The sequence below is a fragment of the Cryptotermes secundus genome, unplaced genomic scaffold, assembly GCF_002891405.2.
Source record: "Cryptotermes secundus unplaced genomic scaffold, Csec_1.0 scaffold297, whole genome shotgun sequence".
NCBI classification, from domain to species: domain Eukaryota; kingdom Metazoa; phylum Arthropoda; class Insecta; order Blattodea; family Kalotermitidae; genus Cryptotermes; species Cryptotermes secundus.
The window spans coordinates 781955-805671 of record NW_019721762.1 but is presented as its reverse complement, the minus strand read 5'-3'; the positions used below and the strand labels follow the sequence as shown (position 1 = coordinate 805671).

Genomic DNA, 23717 nt, shown 5'->3' with positions numbered 1-23717 from the left:
CATTAGCACAGGATGGAGATGTGTGAGCGGGTTATAGTCTCCGGTGGGGCGGTTCTCGCTGTGTCAGTCGCAGAACCGGTCTCGAAGTAGTGGCGAAAAGTTAAATGCCAGTTCCTCCCCGAGACTCGATCTCAGAAATGGACAGGACAATCTATATAACTACAGCGGGGGGGGGGTTCGCAATATGTGGGTACGTAAATTGCAACCCACCCGATTCACGACTAAATTCCAATAAAACATATTGATACAAAATGGGGCTCCAGTTGTGAGTCAGGGCCTAATAAGATTACTCGAGGACTAACTAACTAACTCCGTGGAGCTGCTCCCTTCTCGAGAAGCCGCCAGTCGCTCAGCCGCTCAATAATTTCCAAAACTTTTATTGAACCCAAAGGTACGTTAGAGCCTTTACAAAACCCATCCACTGGCCCATATCCTGAGCCAGATAAATCCAGTCAATACCGCCCAATCCCATCTTTTTAAGGTCCATTTTAATATTATTCTCCCACCTATATCTAGATCTTCTTAGTGATATCTTTCTTTCTGGCTTTCCCACCAAAATTCTATATGCATTCATCTTCTACAAGCCCTGCCCATCTCATCCTCCTTGACTCTATCATTCTGATTATACTTGGCGAAGAGTACAGGTTACGAAGCTTATTACTCAAGGACAGAGAATAATTGTGAAGAAAGAATTGTCCTCTTCTAAAGCAGTATCATGGTTACTGCCTGAAACGGTGCTGACCCGGTCATTAATCCACGATATGCATTACGCTTCAGATATTCCTTCTTTTTTATTTGTTGTTTTTGCATGTCTGTGGGAAGTGACTAGTTAGGCGAGAACGGACCTTCAGCGCCTGCGCTTAAGTGGAGCGCGAGATAATTCTAGAAAACTGACGACTGTATTCTACTAATTTAGTAACAGGACAGCAGTAACTACTGATGCAAGAAATTATTCATCTTATACTAAGGACACGGAAAGAAGTTCTATATAGGCATGACGGGAATGACGGCGTTCAAGTCCTCCCTCCCCTTTCTAACTGCCGCTGGATTCCCTTCCAGTTCCTCGTGGCTTAGGTCATATAGCCCACAGCGCTCGTCACAAGTGGAGCTATCACGGTATCATCACCGACAACATTCCTGTTAATGAGAGGTCACATGACTGTAGGGAAATGCCGCGTAACAGCTCCACGGACATGTGGAGAGACTCGATGCACGGGGCTTATTTCCGTGGCTTGGTATAGTAACCATTGTTTTAAAAATAAGTAAAGGTTTTAACTTCCTTGTCAATTTGAATCGTCAATTGAAGACCATCGGCGTAGTAGTAGTAGTAGTAGTAGTAGTAGTAGTAGTAGTAGTAGTAGTAGTAGCAGCAGTAGCAGTGGTAGTATAGGGTGATCCTAAAGTATTGACGGAGTTTGCGTGGCTTATAATTGTCAAACCGGAAAGAACAAAATAAATCTGCTTATGGATTATGAAAGTGTAACTCAAGAAGTTTTATTACGTGCAGAAGCAATACTGCAGAATTCAGAATAAAACTTTTTTCAGTTACACTTTCACACTATGCAAGCAGTTTTATTTTGTTGTTTCCGGTCTGAAAATCACAGGCCACGGAAACCCAAATAATAATTTAGAATCACGTATACTATTTCCGATTAGTACGAGGTACTGCCTTGTCTAAGCCGGTCACAGTAACCGCGCGGTCTAAGGCATGAACTGTCTTCGCTCGCTCATACGCTGGGATCATATGTTCGAATCCCACTGAAGGCATGGATGTTTGGTGTGTGTGTGTGTGTGTATGCGGTTATTCTGTGTTTATGTTGTCCTGTGTTTAGGTAGAGGCCTTGCGACGGGCTGATCACTCGTCCAAAGAATCCTACTATCTGTGGAAAATGATTATGGAACTGAATAAGAGGTCTGGGCCCTGAATGGCCTGGAAGAGCCATTGTAAAAAAAATGCCCGTCTGAAACATCTTCGTTGAGTACTTTATAACTTGAGCAGCCAAACTTACAAGCCGATCATGGTGGCCACGCGGTCTAAGACATGAACTGCTTTCGCTCGCTCGAACACAGGGATTGTGGGTTCGAATCTCACTCAAGGCATGTATGTCTGTGTTTGCGTTTATTCTGTGTTTGTGCTGTTCTGTGTGTAGGTAGAGACCTTGCAATGGGCTGATCCCCTGTCCAAATAGTTCTACCGTCTGTGTAAAGGACCAAGAAACTGAAAAGCTGCAGGGGTCCAACAAAGGGCTGCAGAGCCATAGTTAGATACACAGCCAACCTTACAGAAGCTAGTCCTGTATATTCAAGGAGATTCCTGTATGAGGGCTCTGGTTCCAATCTTACGTTGAAAATAGAATCTAGCAACTTTCTAACGACGTCGTAACGACCTACATCTCTCTCTGATCTCCAAGATGTTTCAGATACAGTATGTATAAAAATAAACACTAAAATGCTGACGGCAGGAATTCAGCATGCTATGAAATTCATACTGAACCTTAATTATTACGTGACACTGTTGCTTCAGAAACACAGACCTACTGTAATCTCAATCATAGCCCCATGGTTCGTACTGCATGTAACGAGTAGGCCTGGGTATCTATAGACACACAAAGGACACGTTTTCAAATGTAAGGTTTGAGGCTTTCACGGCGATGACTATGAAGAAAGCAGTCTTCTGGGATTTGGCACCGTGTATATGTGGTGTTAACAGAGTTTCGGAGGAACGTATCGCAGACTGCTCTTACCGGTTCTCACGGTCTCTTCGCTTGCGGATTTCTTATATTTTTCCTTCTACCCTGAAGATGGAGGCGATACGTTCCTCCGAAACGTCGGTTAACACCACATATACACGGTGCCAAATCCCAGAAGACTGCTTTCTTCACGTTTTCAAATGTCTGCGGAAGACGTGCAAAAATCCAAACATTTCCTAGTTATGTATTCTTTCCACTACTACATTAAACTTCCTGAATTACGAACGGGTATTTTTCACTGATCTGTCGCAGGTACATGATGCGCTAATCGCTCCTATATTTTGTGCCACACTCTTGCTCACAAGTTCATATGACGAAAGCCATGGCTATGTTTCGAATCACGGTTCAATTCAGTACATAATTCCACATCATGTTATAACAGGCCACGTCTCAACCTCGTAGATAAGTTGTTTTCACAGAGGACTAAATAATGTGAAATACTGCGCATAAGAAAACAATATAAAAATATTTAAGATTGAGGTTTTCACGGCGGTGAATATGAATAATGCCGTCTTCTGGGATGTGGCACCGTGTAGATCTGGTGTGAACCGACGTTTCGGAGGAACGTATCGTCTCCATCTTCAGGGAAGAAAAATCCGCGAAGGTGGAACCAGCTGGAGCAGCTGGCTGCATTCTGCAGATACAGCGTATCTACCCTGAAGATGGAGATGATACGTTCCTCCGAAATGTCGGTTCAGACAAGATCTACACGGCACCACATCCCAGAAAACGACATTCTTCATAGTCACAGCCGTGAAAACCTCAATTCTTACAGAAAATTTATTATGTTATGCACGTCAATGCTAAAATTTAAGTACCAGAAGAAAAAATAACAACACATTTTAAGTTCCATGCTACGTATATCATTGCATTGTTGTTACAAAGTTATCCCGTTCATTGGGGCACATTAGAACCTTCAAGGGTCTGGTCAAGTGGGATTTGTGGTGGACAAAGTTGCGCTGGGGCGGATTTTCTCCGAGTACTTCGGTTTCCCCTGCCAATCTCCATTCCGCCAAATTCTCCATCATCATAATCACCCGGGGCAGGCTACAATAGGCCAATCAGTGGCCGCCGTGCCGAGTGGACCCAGCGAATTAAAAAAAAAGCTTCAATAGGCGTACTACGTGTATATTATGGATGTGCAGAAAAGTCCCTTGTACATCTCACACATGAATATTACGAAAAAGCAGATTAACCAACAAACGTTCATTTCCGTCAAACATATGGTGTATATGTGTGTGTTTACATAAAGGGGCATTAAGAGTTTACATTTTACATACTACAGTCGTGAATTGGATACTGAGTATCTCTCTGTGAGCCGTGTCTGCGCAGTGACAGTGAAAGCGACAACCCATTAAGTTAATACGCAGCAAACAAAACAACTGGCCGTCTGTTGTCTTTACTATAAAATAGGTTTCGCATTTTGAAACTGCAGAAACGAGCTTTTCAAAGGTTTGGCAGCATCCGTAAAACAAACAGTGAACAATAAAGAAATATGAAGAATGCCGTCTTCTGGGATGCGGCGCCGTGAAGATATTGTATAAACCGACGTTTCGTCTCCATCTTCAGGGTAGAAAGAAATCCGAGAGCGAGGAAGCACCGTGAGCATACTACATAATATTAGGGTCATATCTATCGGTTAGAGTCTTTCAAGTAAAATTCAAAGACGAAATCACAACCCTACGGGAAACTGAATCAGGTACACCGCAAGGAAGTGTCTTAGGACCCGTCCTATATCTTATCTACACAAGCTACCTCCCGACATCAGACAACACAACTACTGCTATCTTCGCCGATGTTACAGTCATCTTAGTCGCACATGAAGATCCAGCGATACCTTCAATGAAACTCCAAGCCACCATCAATAAGATCGACGGTTGGGGGAAGACATTGAAAATTAAAAGAAATCAAAACAAATCCACGCATATTACATTCATCCTACGCAACAATGCCTGTCCGAGAGTGCAATGTTGCTCTATCCTGAAAAAAAAAAACGAAGTGAAATACCTGAGCACACATCTTGATAGTAGACTGACACGGGCAAAGCACATTAGGACCAAAAGTAAACAGTTCAACCTAAAAGTGAAATAAATTCACTGTCTAGTCGGAAGATCAACACTATCAATAGAAAACAAACTCATCCATATAGAGCAGTACTTAAACCCATCTGGATTTATGGCATTCAGCTAAGGAGCACAGCCTTCAATTCCAACTTCGAAATCCTCCAGCGCTTTCAATCCAAGAATCTCCGGCCTATTCTGAATGCACCTTGGTACATAAACAATCGCAGGATCCGTGAAGATCTCCAGGTGAATACAATGCTCAGTGAAATAGAAAAGTGGAATACCAAATACTTAGCAAAACTACACAGACTGAAAAGATGATTGAATGAATGAATGAATGAATGAATGAATTAATTAATTAATTAATTAATTAATTAATTATGAAAACATAGGGGGTGAACCATAAACATCCGGCCCTTGCACTGCGACCTTCAATGATCTGTGCTTTAGACCGAAAAGATACACCGTTCTATCTCTACCGGACACATCTGAGTAAAACTCCGACACAAGCATTAAAATGACACATAAATGAACAAAGAAAGCGCACGCATATATGAGTTACGCCACTGGGCATAACTCATTCACGAGCCAGTGCTTATTGAACACAAACATTTATAGAGAACTCTGCAAATCATGTACAGTGTTATTCGTAAGTCCGTGAAACATTTTAAAAATTCACAACAAATAAACAATTCGTAGAATCATGGTAATTCTTACGCCGATAGAGAATGAATCTTTTCAAGTCTTTTTGAAAACCGCCATTGCCTGCTAAACTCAGGGATCTTCGCAACCGTATCACCGCTGCTGTGGCTCTGGTCAACCGTGATATGCTGACACGGGTGTGGGACGAAATGGATTATCGCATAGATGTCTGCCGTGTCAGCAAAGGTGGCCACATTGAGCATATGTGAACTATGTAAAACAAACTTAGCGAGTTTAACTTTATTTTAGTATAATAAAATTTGGTATCCGTTGCGTAGTTTATTTATTGTAAATTTTCAAAATGTTTCACAGACTTATGAATAACCCTGTATAATAAATTTGAAAAAAAAAAAAAAACTTTACATATTATTGGACACTGCATATTTCTGAGCTTGCTTTCTGAATTCAAATATCCACCAGTTAAGGAGGTGTTAACTGGTAAGCAATATTTTAATTTTATTAATAAATAATTAAGATGATTAAATTATTCTACAAGTATAGTAAAAGTTAACTCAAATCATATGTAATTAAGAGCTCACCGTGAAGGCCAGTGGTCTGGGACGAAGATATTCCACCAGGAGGGCCTTTTATGTCTATCTGACAGTTTTTCACCGGAACCCCCGTGACCTGGACTTCCTCCCATGACTCCTTTACGCCTCTTCCTCTCCATCTTGATATGCCAAGATTTTCGACGACCACGTTTGTCCACCGCACTTGTAGGGCACTGTTCCATGATAATGGATTCCTCCAAGTTTACAAGACCAGGGATGGAGGAAGTACTCCACTGTTTCTGTGAACCGGAATTCGTTGATGTAGGATTGTTGTTTTCAAGGACAGTAGTTTGTCTCTCCTTCATTTTATCACGCTCATCGTCAGATGCATGCACGTACCATTCTGTTTCCATGGTAACAGCCATAAAATTCACCGATTCTACATCGAACCACACAGCACTTCACAACACATACACCACTGTCCCAAATATACACTGAAAGATCGAAACAGGGCCGAACCGGAGGTGCAAGCTGGTTATAACACAGTGAGGAGCTTGGACATCATTCAGATGGAAACACTCGCTTATGTTTATTCGTCTCTGGTTTGGTATTTACGTTGATGATGGAACGCGTAGCCTTCATGAACGAGTTTGGGGAATTACTGCATTCAGTAACAAAGAGAAGTGGCCTGCCTGACCTGGGATTTCAGACATGACAGTTAACAATCTATTGATGCACATGAACACAATACAAGAAGGACAAGGCATAAAGGTTTAAAGCGTCTAACAGTCATCAATCATCATTTTACCTTCAAGATCCAATTTCTAGTCAAAAGGGCTTCTTCGGAAACTTTTATTTCGGTGAGGTATATGGAAACAATTATGTAATTTTCGATTTGACGTGGTTCTCTGCACTGACTGAGCTCAGAAAACGAGCATCTATAACGGGAATGTGGGTCAGTGTTACGCTGCCTACTTGCTGACACGAGACGCGAGGCACGTACAGCGGCGAAGCAGAATTAAGCTACTTTCATATAAAACGAATCACTCCACTGTGCTGTCCCTCAAACGAAACGGGTGTTTTAAGCGCAACTGAACGGTGAGAAACACGTGAATTCTTGACAGAAAAAGCAGAATTTTGAGGTACAGAAAGTAACACCCTTCTCCTACTCTCAATCCAACATTGCCTTTTTACGAACTATAACCTTGGGCCATTTCCTAGCTGTATAGCCGTACATATGAAGCGAAGGAATTAAAAATTTAACTTCAATTAATTTATGTTCTCACACTCGAGGCATGAATGTCTGTGCGTGTTTATTCTTTGAGTAGGTAGAGGCCTTGCGACGGGCTGAGGAGTCCTACCGTCTGTGTTTAAGAGATTACGTAACTGAATAAGAGGCCAGGACCCAACAAAGGGCTGTAGAGTCATTGATGAATGAAAATAATTCATGTTGACAGGGTTCATTTTCGTTCAAAATTATTTAATGGTTTATGAATCACAGAGGAGCCGGGATAGCGTAGTGGGTATAGTGACTGCTTATGGGCTGGACGACGGGGTAATCTGAGTTCGAGGCCAGGTAGAGTCAAGAATTTTCTCTTCTCTACGTCGTCCAGACCGGTTATGGGGTCCATCCAACCTCCTATCCAATGGGTACCGGTGGCTCTTTCCCCGGGGGTAAAACGGCTTGAGCGTGAAGCTTACCACTCACCTTCACCTAGTGCCGAGGTTAAGAAAATGTGGTTCTACACATCCACTCCCCCATACGTCTTCATGGTGTAGTACTTAATTAGTTAAGCACAGGGACAACTTTACCTTTATGAATCACAGAACCTTGCTTTAGAGGACATTTTATTAGGGTATAAAGATTAGGAACTGGTGGGATTTCAAACTGGATGTTATCCTGAGCCTGCCGAATCCAAACCCCATAATCACAACCTATTTCTTTAAAAAATCTTTAAGAAGTCTTCGCTTTTGCTTTATATAAGATCGAAGTTAAATCGTGTCTACACGACTCCGCTATTTTGGTTTTCAATACGCGGTCAAGTGTACATGGGAGGACTCGCATTTTGGCTTCGACACTCTGCATAGCAACTTACTCCTTCCGTTCTACGTTTCTGAGACGGATTAATTATTCCCTCAGTGCATACATTTTAAATACAAAATTGTTTACAGTCTAGCACGTAAAAAAATCGGTGTGATCCCTGAGACTTGTAACAGGAAACTTGATGGTTCCTCAAGCCACAGTTCTGAAACATTATTATGGTGAGTAAATAACAAATCGTTCTATCGTGGCAACTTCTGTGATATGACGCTGTGTAGTCATTTGAAAATCAAGAGATGATTCGGAGGAATATGTCGTCCCCCATCTTTGTGGTCAAAGAACACGCTAAGAAAGCTGCCAGCATGAAGCATGGCTTCTTGCTTGGTTTATTCTTTTGCCCTGAAGATAGAAGCGACATATTCCTCCGAAATATCGCATCAATTACAACAGACTGTAAGGCGTTATATCCCAGAAGATAGAAGTCTTCATAACAGTTGCTGTGAGAACTTCAAATCCTACAACAGTTCTACAATTATAACATTACGGAATGTCCGAATATGAAGTTAGAAGTGAAATATTACTATATTAATATTATTAATGAATAGAATAAAACAGAATAGTATTCAGTTAAAAGAAAACACAACAGAAAGTTGAAAATGACTTGAAGGTATTTACTTAAGCAAATATTCAATAAACAGAGAGCTTTGGATTTTGACTGACATACACTACAACTAATATTTGTTATTCTAACCAAACCCTGTACCTGACTCCAGCAGGTACAAAACGTTCTGTATGATGTAAAGTCTCTTTGGACAAGTTTAAGGACATGTATGAGTACACTGATATATTACAATGTGATAATTATACGTTATCACGAACCTGCAGAAATGTGTTTTCCAATATAATAACATTAACGTTAAATATGATGTTCAAACAATTCTGGTCTCCAACTTCACTTTCTTCTTAACTGTACAGTTCTTGAGAGGCTCTCATTTCGTTTTCACTCTCCCCCTGTATGTATACATTACGTGATACGTTCTGATCGAATTTTCTGCAATAAATTATTCACTGCAGAGCTATTTTAACATACCTATACCCTAAAAATGACCGCCTCTGTGGTCTAGTGGTCAGAGTTCATGCCTACAGATCCAGAGGTCCCGGGTTCGATTCCCGGCGCTACCAGATTTTCCGAGTAGTAGTTGGCCTGGAACGGAGTCCATTCAGCCACGTGAGGATAATTGAGGAGCTATTTTAAGGAAATAGCGGCTCCGACCTAGAAAACCGAGATTAACAGCCGTGGGAATCCGTTGCGCTGACCACGCGACACCCTCTATCCACTAAAGTTGGCACTAACTTCGTCGACAAGCGGCGGTCGCTCGGTCGATATAGTTCGTTTGCGGACTAAAAGCCACGGAGTTAGTTACACCCTAAAAATCGGATCACCATACGTAACGCTCCAGAACTTAAACGATCAAAAGACTTACAGAAGAACATTTGAATCCACCACCTGGCCTATGTGTATCGAATCCATAGCATGTACTGTCCAGGTCTGCAGTTATTATGATGCAAAATCATAAACTTTCTTGTACGACCGAAACGCGTAGCAGGAATAAAAAGTATATATACATATCATAAATTTTCTCGCTCATTTTTACTCTTCAACGTCCGATATTTACGGCCAGGTTATGTTAAGGAACAGAGGGCTGCTACAACGCTGACCGCCAACTCCACGAGGCAGAGTTCTCGTTCAGAAATTAAATATCGTTTGTGAAACCTGAAGTAGCATTTCCCGTGTTCACAAGAGCCCACCATTGGACCGTATCCTGAGCCACATTAATCCATACCACATATTCGCACCTATTTCTTGAAGATCCGTTTTCATATTACCATCCCATTTATGCCTAGGTCTTCTTCCAGGTTTCCAAGGCAAATTTGTGTGTGCACTTCTCCCATGTTCTCTACTAAGGGGATGGTCTCATGTTAATATACGCGATTACAAAAGATGAACAGTAAGAATGCAATGTCATTTCCAGTATGGGATACAAGTCCTTTACTTGCCATACGGAATTACTGCGTTGTTTTCATGTGCCTTTTCAGAAGCACACGGTTTTCATGCTTCCAGTGCTATCACTCTTCTCTATTGAAGATTTATATCTTCTGGGATATAATGTTGTACAGCCCGTCCTAAGTCAACCGACGTTTCGGAGGAATATGCCGACTCTATCTTCAAGGTATAAAAATCCTCCGAAACGTCGGTTGGCATTCAACGGGCTTATTTGCTTACTTACTCATGGAGCTGAGCCCTTCTGGAGGAGCCGCCAATTCTGCAGCTACTCAAGAATTTCCCAGAATTTTATGGAACTCGAAGGTTCATTACCGTATTCACCAGAGCCCTCCACTGGTCCCTAACCTGAGCCAGATGTATCCAATCCATACCATCCCATCCTATCTCTCTAAGATCCATTCTAATATCGTCCACCCACCTACGCCTTGGTCTTCCCTGGGGCTTACACGGCGTTATATACTTCATAACCACCGCTGTGAGAACCTCAGTTCCTGCACTCTTCATTGCTATTTCAAAGCAGTAAAATATGGGTTGTTTGCCTAACTATAACCTATGCAGAACGTGTAAGGAACAGCGGCGAGAAACCAATACAATCAAAGTACTGTAGCGGTGTACACAAACACGGTGGTCGTTCCATAAGTTACACGTAGTAGAGTCATTAAGTTCGTGGAATGTGGTTTTATCGCATCATATTACAAGATATTCACATACACTTACACAGATCCACATCGGCCCTCAAAATAGTTACCATTGGCCGCTAAGCAAGTCTGCCAACGTTGACATAGCTGCCGAAAACATTGCTGAAACATACTGGCAGGAAATTCTCATACGGCGTCTCTTGTGGCAATGACCACCTCCTCGGACGACTTAAATCTACGACCACGTAGCTTTACTTTAAAGCGGTGAAAGAGAAAGAAAAGCGCATGGTGCGAGATCAGGTGAGTACGGAGGGTGTGGCAAAACGGTGACCTGTTGCCTTGTCAGTTCCCCTTGGACAAGAATAGAGCGATATGCAGGGGCGTTGTCGTTTAGCAACAGCCAATTCTTCCTACGCCAAATGTTTCGCTAGGGGATTTGCCTAGTTTTTGGCAGAACTTGATGCTTGCCCGTTGTTCAAACTGCCACATTTTCGATTTCCGCCATTTGCATTTAACTGCAATTCACAATAGAGGTCGTAGTTCTACTTACACTGTTTGCACACAACTGCCTCTTGCTGTGATGAGAGATGAACCGAAAGGGCATTATATCGTGCCTCAACCTATCCGCTGTAGTGCACTGCAACGGCGCTTTGCGGCCATTCCACGAACTTATTGACTGTGGTAATATATGTCTATGAAAAGAGACAAGTTGTGAGTGTGTGTTCATCAGCTGCTTGTCATGCATGACATGTCTCGTAGGAGCGGCCGCACAGTTCTAGTTTGGTGACTAAATTGTGCTCATGCCTATTACACATTCAGATCTTTTATCGTCAAGAATCCTTTCCTTGTAACAATTCACTTTGGACCAGGTACGAAGAGTAGTCTGGATGCTTCGACACCAGACTGCCACAGTGACGTATAACGGTGTGAACTTTTCGTCTCTTGGAATGCCAGCGTTGTAAAGGAAAAGAAATGTTCATATGAACTCGTGCATTCTTGTTTGATATATAGTGTCAAAGGCAGAGGTAAAGTTGTCTCTGTCACTCGCTCCTACGACCGTAAGACGTTTGTGGCGTTCGGATCCCAGAATCGACCGCCTTGTTTCACCAGCTGCCACTCATCTGGGTAAGACACTGTTCGCAGTCTGCTGACAAGCTCGAAATTTGCACAATGATGGGACTTCACTTTCGAATTAGTTGAACGTGAGGTCTGACAAACAGTACTTAATTTTGTCATGCAAAAGGTTTTCTGCACTGCAAGAACAAGTTTCGCCGGTCACGGCAGGGCAGCGGTCTAAGGCATGCACTGTCTTCGCTCGCTCGGAAGCCGGGATTGTGAGTTCCAATCCCACATAAGGCATACATGTTTGGTGTGTGTATGTGTTTATTCCGTGTTTAGGTAGAGGCCATGCGACGGGCTGATCACCAATCTAAGGAGTCCTACCGTCTGTAAAATGATCAAGAAACTGATAAATCAGCCCTATGCTTCAAACTGGGAGCAAGAGGAGAGAGAGAGAGAAGAAGACACGCGAATATCACAATTTCCATTTCTACCTCAATTCTGTTTTGAACTGATTAATTTATAAACCGACATCCTTCGGCATCACAATTTTGTTGAGACTTCAACCATGAAAGGAAAGCGACCACTTACAAAACTTAGATGCAGATGGAAAAATAATCTTAAGATGGTCATTATGCAAACAGCATGTGAGGATGTGAAATGGAATCGTCGTTCAGGACAGGGTCTAGCGGCGGATTCTCGCTAACACAGTACCGAACCGCAAGTTTCATTAAAAAATTTTCACTACCTAAGCGCTTATTTTTTTTTCCATGGCACTACAGCCCCAGTGGGCCTAGGCCTACCTCCATGAACTTCTCCGTTCGCTTCGGTTTTTCTAGATCTTACACATTCGGTAGGACTCCTTGGGCGAGTGATCAGCTCGTCGCAAGGCCTCTACCTGTAGACAAACACAGAATAACGCACACAAACATCCATGCCCTGAGTGGGATTCGAACCCACGATCCCGGCTTCAGAGCGAGCGAAGACAGTGCATGCCTTAGACCATTCGGCTACCGTGACCGGCCTAAACGCTTATTAGCTCTTCAAAAAGGACTCTGAACAACGGAGGACACACAAATCTCAAGCAACAGTCTACCTCCAGCTCTGACCACTGCTGTCTTTGCTAATATTCCTCTGTTGTGGTGCAACCCAACTGCAACTACATGTCACATGTATTAGTTTAGAGCGTATACAATTTTTTGACAACCTATGTCGAAATATTCCCTCCCCGAATAATTAGAAATAACCCGTTTATTTTTAAAGCTTCATTTTCTTTACGAGTTTTCGAAAGTGGGGTGAACATAAACCTGGAAATATAATTAGATGTTTTAGGAACTATGTTTTTAATATTACAAATTTATCAACTGAAGCATAATTATTATTTAGACAAATTTAAGCATTTCTGCTAATCTTTCAAGACCTTAAGATTTACACGGCGTATCTTGTGAACTCAAACGTTATTATGATTGTTTTTTAATACAGTATGCGCCAAAATTACAGTACTGAAACTCACTCATCTCTAACGCGCAAATGCGTTTGTCAACGGTGCATAGCTTCAGCTGCACGTGTTCCCAGTAGTGAAAAGGAAGTTGTGTTATGCAGTTGTTGGAAATGGGTCTCTCGACGGAGGAAAAAGTATTCATAGTTGAGTATTATTTGCGCTCATACGGAAGTGGTCGCCAGACAACTCGCTTCCTTGGTTTTGAGCGGTCAGATGTTATTGTCCAGAAACCGCTACATAGCACACGTGTGACGCTATGGTGTGCCGTCTCAGCACACGGTACATTAGGCCCCTATTTCATTGAGGATGAGGAAGGCAATGCTCTTACCGTCACCCAAGAACGCTACAGGGACATGGCGATCGGACCATTTCTTCAGGATTTGAGAAGGTTCTGTCGTGCAAGGGGCCTTCACATGAATAGGCAGTGGTATCAACAGGACGTCTTTTCATTTCAGTACTGAATATTTTGGCGCATACTGTATTTGGGTAAAGCACTTTGATTCCCACATTTCACTAGAACAGTTTCTTATGAACGTATTTCTCCGTAACCTCTTTGTTAATGGTACCATTTTAACAAGTTCCTTATATCCTGTGGTCCATGCAAGTAAAATTAAACATTTTTTGTCATATTAGACTATTCTCTTTGACTTACAATTTAGAAAGTATAATAAGATCGCACGTATTTTTTAGCATCCTGTGTCCAATAAGGAAATTCAGCACTTTACTTTCTCCGTAACATGTTGCTAAAAAAACTTTTACCCTTTACCAATTTTATCTCTCCGACATGCCGTTTAGCGGTTCTGAAATACAGAAAAATAGCTACAAAATTTTCACGGGATTCCCACATCAGAAACTTTCTTCTGAGTTCTTATTTTCCTATGGAGTATCTAACTGAACTGTGGACTGTGTTCTAAAATTTGATTCCATCTGAAAACGCCACAGAAAGGCGTGAGACATGGACGTAAGCTTGTGAATTATTATTGTATACAGATACAATCATGAGAAAGTGGTACACTTCATTACATGATGCTATAGTATCTTGTTCGGGGAACTTATCCCCAGCCAAGACGGGATTCAGTTGAATGAACCTCGAATTTGACGAGAAACTCAAAATTAAGAATTGTCACCAACTCTTAACACATCGGTAGACTCCTATTACTAACACATTACACTGTGCATACATCCTAACAAAGCCAAAAGGCCGAGTTTTCAGAACAAAGGAAACCGACTCTAAATTTTGTAACATCTCCTCTTTTCACGAACTGTTTGAATTTCTCTTACTTTCCCAACCATATCTTCATTAAGTCTTTGTATAACGCGTTTCAATTGAAACGACGTTTCGACAGGTAAAGCTTGTGTTTGGAATGTTTATTACACATTTATACAAATTTCCATTCGTTGTATGTGAACATGGACCGTGATTTTCGCATCACTGTTAAAAGTACATCCAATTTTTATTCATTCATCAACGGCTCTACAGCCCTTTGATGGGCCTTGGCCTCTTCTTCAGTTTCGTAGGACTCCTTGCTACCTACACGCATAGAACAACACAAACACAGATTAAACTCAAAGACATCCATGCACTGAGTGCGATTCGAACCTAAGATCCAAGCGTTCGAGCGAGCGAAGACATTTCATGCCTTAAACCGCCCGGCCACTGGGATCGGCACACCAATTTTAATTGAGGAAAAGAGTATAACAACAGCGCAATAAACTTGTTGAAAATTTTCATAATCCTAACAATCCATAAAGTACTCATCATGAACATTCGTGTCATTAATCTGAATCACTACATCTTTAAACAGGTTTTGATTCATAAATCGTTAGTCTCACCTCATGTGACCTTTCGAATCCAGAAGCGAGACGGGAGATTAGTGCAACAAGAGATCGTTTGACGTTGGAATTCCGAACTCTGAATAATTTCATACTGTGAGACTCTGGAGCGATCGTAAATCAGCAATGTATTAGTCCCCGTTCCCTGATTAGTGTTCTTAGGTTGCGATTTTGTTTATAAATAAGTTTATTTTTAGGTTCCCTCGGAGCAAAACACGACAGAGTCTTCTAGTGAAGTCTGTAACAAAAATTACGAGCTTATTAAGAAAGTAATGTTTAGAGGCAAAACAAAGAAGACAAGCTCTGTGGTCTGTAGTCCGCAAGCGAACTATACTGACCGAGCGACCGCCGCTTGTCGGCGAAGATAGTGCCAACTTTTGCGGATAGATGGTGTCAGGCGGTCAGCGCAACGGATCCCCACGGCCGTTAATCTCGGTTTTCTAAGAGGTAACAAAGAAAAACAGAAGTGTAGTTTGAGGCAGCGTGCTCCTGGCAATATTACAGATCTCTTTACATGAACATGAGAATACGAATACTACTCGAGAAACACCTGAAATCTGAGAAGTTTTCATTCTGGTTATACTTGGAAATAGAAACGGTTTGTTGAGCTCATGTTGGGAAGTTCTCATACAGGTGTAAGCTTGACACTGTTACACGATAAGAATGCCTTTACACGAACAGAAGGTTATGCCGTTAACCGACTTTCCTATATACACATTTTCAAAACTGTTATGTAACTGAATTTCTGGCTTAGCATCTCCACTAGCTTCTGTATTTCTTGCTCGTATATCGGAATGAAACAATGCTCTAATTTTACAAATACGTACTTGTAAGTTTCACCTTTTTTAAAATACTTTATTTTGTAAGTCATGCCACAACAAGGAGTTCCCTGAATAGGTTCCTTTAGAGATAACGCCCTTGACTTGCATTCGGGATATACACGGTTCGAATCTCGACATGGAAACCGTTCTCCTCACCGTTTCGAGGTTTTCCTCAGTCACCCCAGACCAATGCCATAAGAATGCCTCGATTACACCACGACCGCTTCCTTTGATGTTCTTTCCAATTCATCTTCCTATCCGACGCTATATAGTACTGGTACTGACAGCGTCGTTAAACAACCGGCAAAAAGAAACAAAGAACTGGGAGCACAACTCATAAAACCTACTTCGCTATGCATACACTTTTAGTCCTGGAGATATAATACCTTTTTATATAAGAACGAACTACTTAAGTGCAGATTCTGTATATATTACATTTGTTGCATACAACTTTAAGGTTTCGCATCGCCGCCATATTTGTAATCAATAACTTAATGACAATATATCGCATATAATGTGCAGTAATGTTTATGATCTAATTTCGTACCACATTTCACATGCTTCCAGTGCTTCATTAGAGATCGCCAACCAACCAGAAGTTAAAGAAAGTGTTCGCATTACAGCCATATTATTTTACATCCTACAAATAAACTACCACAGAAAACTATGCATTTTTCTTCTAGATCTGACACCACACTTCATTTCAGGATCTCAAAGTGACACTGATGCTATCGTTTCACAAGTTCACCCTATACCCTGATGATATTTTTGACTGTGCGAAAGTAAACCGTACGCCGTTGGTGTGGTCTTGAATGGCATGCTCTTCATGCTGTTTCGTAGAAATTGGTAAAAAACAAAAACTCCGTGGCCTGTAGTCCTCAAGCGAACTATACCGATCAAGCGACCACCGCTTGTCGGCGAAGTTAGTGCCAACTTTTGCAAATAGTGGGTGTCACGTGGTCAGCGCAACGGATCCCCGCGGCCGTTAATCTGTTCTCTAGACCGGAGGCGTTATTTCCTTGAAACAGCTGCTCAGTTATTCTCACAAGGCTGAGTAGAACCCGCTTCTGACACACTACTTCTCAGAAAATTTGGTAGCGCCGGGAATCGAAACCGGACCCCTGGATCTGTAGGCAGAAATTCTGACCACTGTACCATAGAGGCGGTCCAACTGGCTCAAAAAACCACACATGCAGAGCGCGTGGTGATCTAATAAGTATGATTTCTACTTTAAAAAGAAAGCGGGGTACTCAATAAAACGAGGAAGAGCACTCCGTTGTAAAGTCTGTGGGAATTTGGGTTAGAGTATTAGAGTGCATGCAATCAGGATGTGGCACTGTTGTAGTTCAGACTCACGAGTTTTCTACTTTCGGATATTACTGGGTGCAGAAGACAACGCACTTTAAAAAAAAAACATACAATGCATGTAGTGATGAAACACAATGCAATAAGAGGAAACAACACAGTCCTTATTCCGCAAGGGAAAGCTGACCTCATTAAATCTACTAACATAGGAACCCATCTTCCTGCAAGCTTATTGGGTTACGAAACATTGTTCTTTTATTACCAGCTTCTAAATGCCACTGCGCAAGATGGTATTCGGATGGAATTCATTTACAAAAGCTGTTCCTTGGTATAACAACATTCTTAATGTCTTCTCACGGGCGGAATTTTAAACTCTTAACCTCATACCGTACCAACCACCGCAAAAGAAAGTGTCCACATACCACATTTTAGTTGCACAATGTCTTGGGAAAAGGCCACTTAGCAGACTTAAGCGTATATAAGAGGTCAACAACAAAACTGATCTCAAAGAAATAGGGTGGAAAGGTGTGAAACTGACTAAACTGGCTCGGGATATGGTTCAGTGGCGGACTCGTGTGAAGCCTTTGGGTTACACAAAAGGCGGACATTTCTTGACCAGTCCATATCAAAGCCTCTCTTCAGCGGACTTCGTCGTCCTGACATCAGAAAATAAGAGAAACAACAGGGGCTTACTTCTGATTTTGACATGGGAACGTAGGGAACGCGAAGCGTGTCGAGTCTACACCCTAGCAATGCAGTTCAGTGCTCAAGACAGGCGACACATGACTTCTGAACCTCAGAGAAAATGTGGTGTCTTCAATACGAATCTTACTAACTTTCTTACTGTTGAAGAATGCAGTCTTCTGGGATTTGGCACCGTGTATATGTGGTGTTATCCGACGTTTCGGAGGAACGTATCGCCTCCATCTTCAGGGTAGAAGGAAGAATATAAGAAATCCGCAAGCGAAGACACTGTGAGAACCGGTAAAAGCAGACTGGTTAATTGTTAATTTCACAATTCTCTCTTTTTGACCTGTAGAAGTCTCCAAACACAGTACTTTCAGAGCTTTTGTAAACCACTACATTCATCATCTTCGTGCTAGATACCCAGTCTATCTTATACAGACATTAAAATATAAACAAAAGCTCCGGAGTACATGACAAGTTAGCGAAACTTTTACGTGTAGCTTGTCAGATATTGTGGGCAAGCAAATGAAATACAATTCCGAATTTCACACACAAATAAACTCCGTGGTCTGTAGTCCGCAAGCGAACTATTCCGACCGAACGACCGCAGCTTGTCGGCGAAGTTAGTGCCAACTTTAGAGGGTACAGGGTTTCACGTGGTCAGCACAACGGATCCCCACGGTCGCTAATCTCGGTTTTCTAGACCGGAGCCGCTATTTCCTTGAAAGAGCTCCTCAGTTATCCTCACGAGGCTAAGTGGACCCCGTTCCAGACCCACTACTTCTCAGAAAATCTGGTAGCTCCGGGAATCGAACCCGGGACCTCTGGATCTGTATCCAGGAACTCTTGACCACAAGACCAGAGCTAAGACTTGGACATAGGAGCTACCAGTAGCAGATACAGCAGTTCTGCAGACCCATCGCTCACTTTATGCGCACATCACATGGATTGTGCTATGCAAGAACGAGTTCCAGATCATTAATTCGATTCCACTCACTCAGCCAAAGTTCAGGGCTTGGAAACCTCATCGTGCTCTCTTTTTATATCGTACTAAAACAAGAAATCCCAGCTACAAAGAACCAGTCGCGCCACTATCCGTGAGTATCGGCATCCCCTTTGTCTCAGAATTAAGGTCTTCATCGTTGTGTACAAAAAGGTGGAAAAGAATTAGCTTACATTCGTACAATGACTCAGCAAACCAATAATATACGTGAATATCATCTGTATGAGAGTCTGGAAAATGTTTCAATATTTATTAGACATACTGTGCAATATAACAAGTTTCGAAATTTTTCCGAATAAATCTAAAAAAAAAAAAAATGAAGTCCCTGAATATATAGACCCAACATTCCTGACGTCAGCACTAGATAGAAGTGAGTTTTTAGCTTCACGCCCCTGCCGCTTTACCTCCGAGGAAGGAGCCCACGGTACCCATTGGACAGGAAGTTGGGTGAACCACAGAGCTGGTCTGCACGACGTGGAGAAGAGAAAATTCTTGACCGAACCGGGACTCGAACTCCGACCTCTCGGTCGCTAGTCGCTATATCGACTCCGCTATGGAGTGACAGGAGGTAAGAGAAAACCGGATAATGAAGAGCGTCATAACTTCACGTAGTATAATTAGAATGATTACGTGGAGGAGGATGAGATGGGCAGGACATGTAGCACACAAGGGGGAATGCATATACGATTTAGGTGGGAAAGCCAGAAGGAAAGAGACCACTAGAAAGACCTAGACATAGGTGGGAGGATAATAATCGCATCAAGATGGAACTCAAAAGAGATAGGGACCAGTGGAGTGCTGTTGTGAACACTTTAATGAACCTGCCAGTTCCATAAAATGTTGGGAAACTCTTAAATAGCTGCGCAACTGGCGTCTTCTCAAGAAGAGCTCCGTCCCATGGAGTTAGTCAGCCATCCAGATGTGTTAGCCGAGTAGATCCGTGTAACCAGACAGAAGTTTGACTGAAATACTGCAGTACGGCGAAGACCAGCAGCTGCAGCTATCTCCATTGAGTACAGTCCACATGGCCAGAAGCTGATAGCCGTACTTCTTTTGGCTTATTTTGGACTTNATTTCACCCATCGTCTGGTATGTAAAAGACAAAAGACCACGACGTTTCGGAGACTGGATCCGTCTCCGTCTTCAGGTGGATAGGGAAGGATAAACCTACTCAGTTGGGCCCCTTAGAAAGAGCTAGTCTCAATCATCCACCTGAAGACGGAGACAGATACAGTCTCCGAAACGTCGTGGTTTTTTTGTCGTTTATATACCAGGCGATGGATGAAGTCCAAAATAAGCCAAAAGAAGTACAGTATACACCGTCGTCAGAATCCTTTCAAGTCTAAGCTGATAGCCACTCGGTCTAGAAATTGGCTGCATTTTAGGGGACTCCAAAAATTCTTTATCGTGAATACAAGAGACAGTACATGAACCCTATTCTAAATCAATTGGATCCCGTCCTCACACTCGTACCCTGATTCTTTAACTGAATAAATTGTCTTCATTGGTTATATCCTGCTGTGTTTCAGATATATATATATATAAGAATTATGTCATTGTTAACACAACAAATACAATTTTTATTTTCGAACTTTATACTGCTAAATGTTTCGGTCGCATAAGACCAACATCAGGCAGTTATACACAGGATACGTATAGTCATTGAAGTACCGATATGAACCTTTATCGGTGCAACCTTTATATTTATCTTTTACCTTATTTACGTATTTGCTACTCTAATTATAACATCAACTTGGGGCAAAGATTTATGTCAGTATATAATACGACGCGTTGCATCGATAGGGATCCATATCGGTACTTCGATAACTACACGTATTCCTGTGTACAACTGCCTGATGATGATCTTATGAGACCGAAACATGTAGCAGTATAAAGACTGAAAATAAAAATTGTATTTGTTGTGTTGACAGTGACATAATTCTCATATATATATATATATATACCGTATTTACGCATGTAGGGGCCGCACATTTTTTGCCAAAAATTCAAGAGGAAAACTGGGGTGCGGCTTATATTCGAAATATTCGAAATCACACTTCATTTAAAAAAAAATTATATTCATAATTAGTAATACAGGGTGTTCTACTCCTGAAATAATATTCCAAGAAAATTATTTTTTTCTATAATTTCTGTCTGAAAATTGTGTTGCGGCCTATACATGCATACATACGGTATATATATATATATCTGAATAAATGTAACTAACAAAAAATGTTTTATACTAGCACTGTAGTTTATATGTAGCCCGTCACCATTTGTATGCTTCCCAAAGAATCGCCTGGTGACGGCACATCTGGACCGAAACATGTTGTCAAATGACAAATAGAAAAAGCTGTCTGTGTGACGGCAACTCCTCCATTTTTATAGAAAGATATTCGCCAAAAATTAAGAATTTCTTCCGGTTTTGACAAGATAAGAAATGGGTCATTTAGCATGGCGTGTGAAATTCTGTAATGTTACAAAATAAACACGGTTTATAAATTACTTTGAAGAGATCCAAGTTGTAGACAGCGCGAACCCATAAGCATATACCAGGAAAGATCTGCACAAGTCCAGTCATTAAATGACGTAACGCTTAATTCAGAAACGTTGTAACCTCGATCTTTACGACAAAAACAGGCTGCTTGGGCAACGTCACCGATACGGAGGCGGCAGCCACGAGGGATGCACAATCAGCACCAAAAATTATCATGGCTGCCACGACCATTCAAACCTCAAGGCTTACGAAAACTGTGTTCTAATGGGCGACGGGCTGGAAGGCCGGGGTTCGATTCCCGGCAGGTTCAAGAGATTTTTCTCTATTCCACACGGTCCAGACCGGCTCTAGGGCCCATCCAGCCTCCTACACAATGGGTACCGAGGGCTGCTTCCCTGGGGGTAAAGCAGCAGGAGAGTGGAGCTGACCACTCACTTCCATCCAGAGTCTGAGGCTAAACGGTGGAGAGATACCTCCACTCCTCCATACGTTTTAATGAGGTGGTAATTCATTAATTAAACACAGGGACAACTTTACCTTTTATGAGTGTGTCCATAAATCCGAATAAAACTTACTTCTGTTTCAAGGTCGTGCCATAGCTCAGGCGGATAGTCGCCGGTTTCCCACCGCGGCGGTCCAGGTTAGAGCCCCGGTCAGGACATGCGGGTTTTGTGGTGGACGAAGTTGGGCTTAAGCCGGTTCTCTCCGAATACTTTGGTTTAGCCTGCCAATTCTCATTCCACCGACTACTCCACACTCATCATCTATCATCCGAGGCTGGTACAAATGGTCAGTTAGTGGCCGACGTACCAAGTGGACTCAGTCTCTCCCCACCGCAAGAAACTTAAAAACTACCACGGTTTTAAATCTTCAACCTAAGATTGCGACTAGAATTGAAAAGGTTCTCAGCACCTTAATGAAAAACGTGATTATGTCCTTCCCAGGTTTGGCTTCACTGCATTTTCGACTGCTTTAAGACATGGGAATAAAGAATTTAATTGCGTAACTCAACATTAATAATACTGTCGTCAATGCAGATAACATTCTTAACAACATGCTGTACGCTAGAATCCTCTTCGACCCTGAAGATGAAACGTCAGACTTTTCCTTAACAACACGACGCTACAATCCTCCCTCTCCCTCTCCCACCTCTCTCTTTCTATAGCCCTTTGGACATTGGCCGCCTTTTTAGTTCCTTAACCCCATACACAGTCGGTAGGACTCCTTGAACGGAGGATCAGCTAGTCGCAAGGCCGCTAACTACACACAGAATAAATGCACACAAGACATCCATGCCTCCAGTGGGATTCGAACCCACGACCCCAGTGTTTGAGTGGGCGAAGACGGTTCATGCCTTAGACCGCGCAGCCACTGTGATCGGCCGCTACAACCGTGAACATCGTATTCTTCGCAGTCGCCGCAATGAGACACTCATATTTAAAAAATACATTCAATTTGCCTCATAATAACTCATCTACAAGCCGTTCATCTTCAGGCCATGTTTCTCTACACAATATAAACTCCGTAATATTCATGACGTAGAAAATTTCCCATCAAACATTTAATCTTAGGGGCAGTCTTGGAGGTGCAACTTCTTGTCATGTTTCTAGACTGTTGCTGTGCTACGTTGTCAAGTATTACAGTTGTTTCTTACGGATGCGAACACATCCCCCTTCCACGAAAACCACACAATATTGCATCATTCTGTACACGAATAACCTCATACACAATAGAACCGTTTAACGACATAACAAGACTCTATATACAATTCACACTACAATTCATGAAACAATGGAATATTACCAACATAGAATATGAACTTAAATAGTAGAACAACTGTAAGGAATTTTAATACAATTCAGCATCAATTTAGATCTTAAATAGAATTTAGCAACGTTTTAGAACAATGAACTAAAAGACAATTGAGCGCAGCAACAACTAATGATGACCTTGTAAGGTCGAAATATGTTGTACAAGAAAACAACTACACTACATAACAAGGCAGCACATCACCACTCTACGAAACACAAGAACCTGCATCTCCGACACTGCTCCTGCCAATGCACTTTATCCTCATAATACACGCTGTGTACTTTAACCAAAATAAGCGAAAAGGCACCAAATGTTCGTAGGAATTACAAGAAGTAATACCAACATTTGGAGTGTACTATAGCTAAGAAAAACAGAATGACAGAAACAAGATGGGGTTCATTCTGAGTCTCATTATAGACTTCATAACAACTACATATATATATATATAT

The 23717-nt window shown here is 41.9% G+C and overlaps 1 protein-coding gene across 9 annotated transcripts in view; it reads right to left on the bottom strand.

Annotated features, from left to right (window-relative positions):
- The window catches only part of LOC111875648 (oxidation resistance protein 1), a 394105-nt gene that overhangs the window by 214369 nt on the left and 156019 nt on the right, over positions 1-23717 (bottom strand). For 6 of the 9 annotated variants that reach the window (XM_023872054.2, XM_023872051.2, XM_023872053.2 and 3 more), the window contains exon 2: positions 6055-6703. The exons of the other annotated variants lie outside the window; for them this stretch is intronic. In XM_023872054.2, coding sequence (XP_023727822.1) covers positions 6055-6431 — 377 coding nt within the window. In that variant the 5' untranslated portion in view covers positions 6432-6703. The remainder of the gene's footprint in view (positions 1-6054; positions 6704-23717) is intronic. 9 annotated transcript variants of the gene reach the window in all.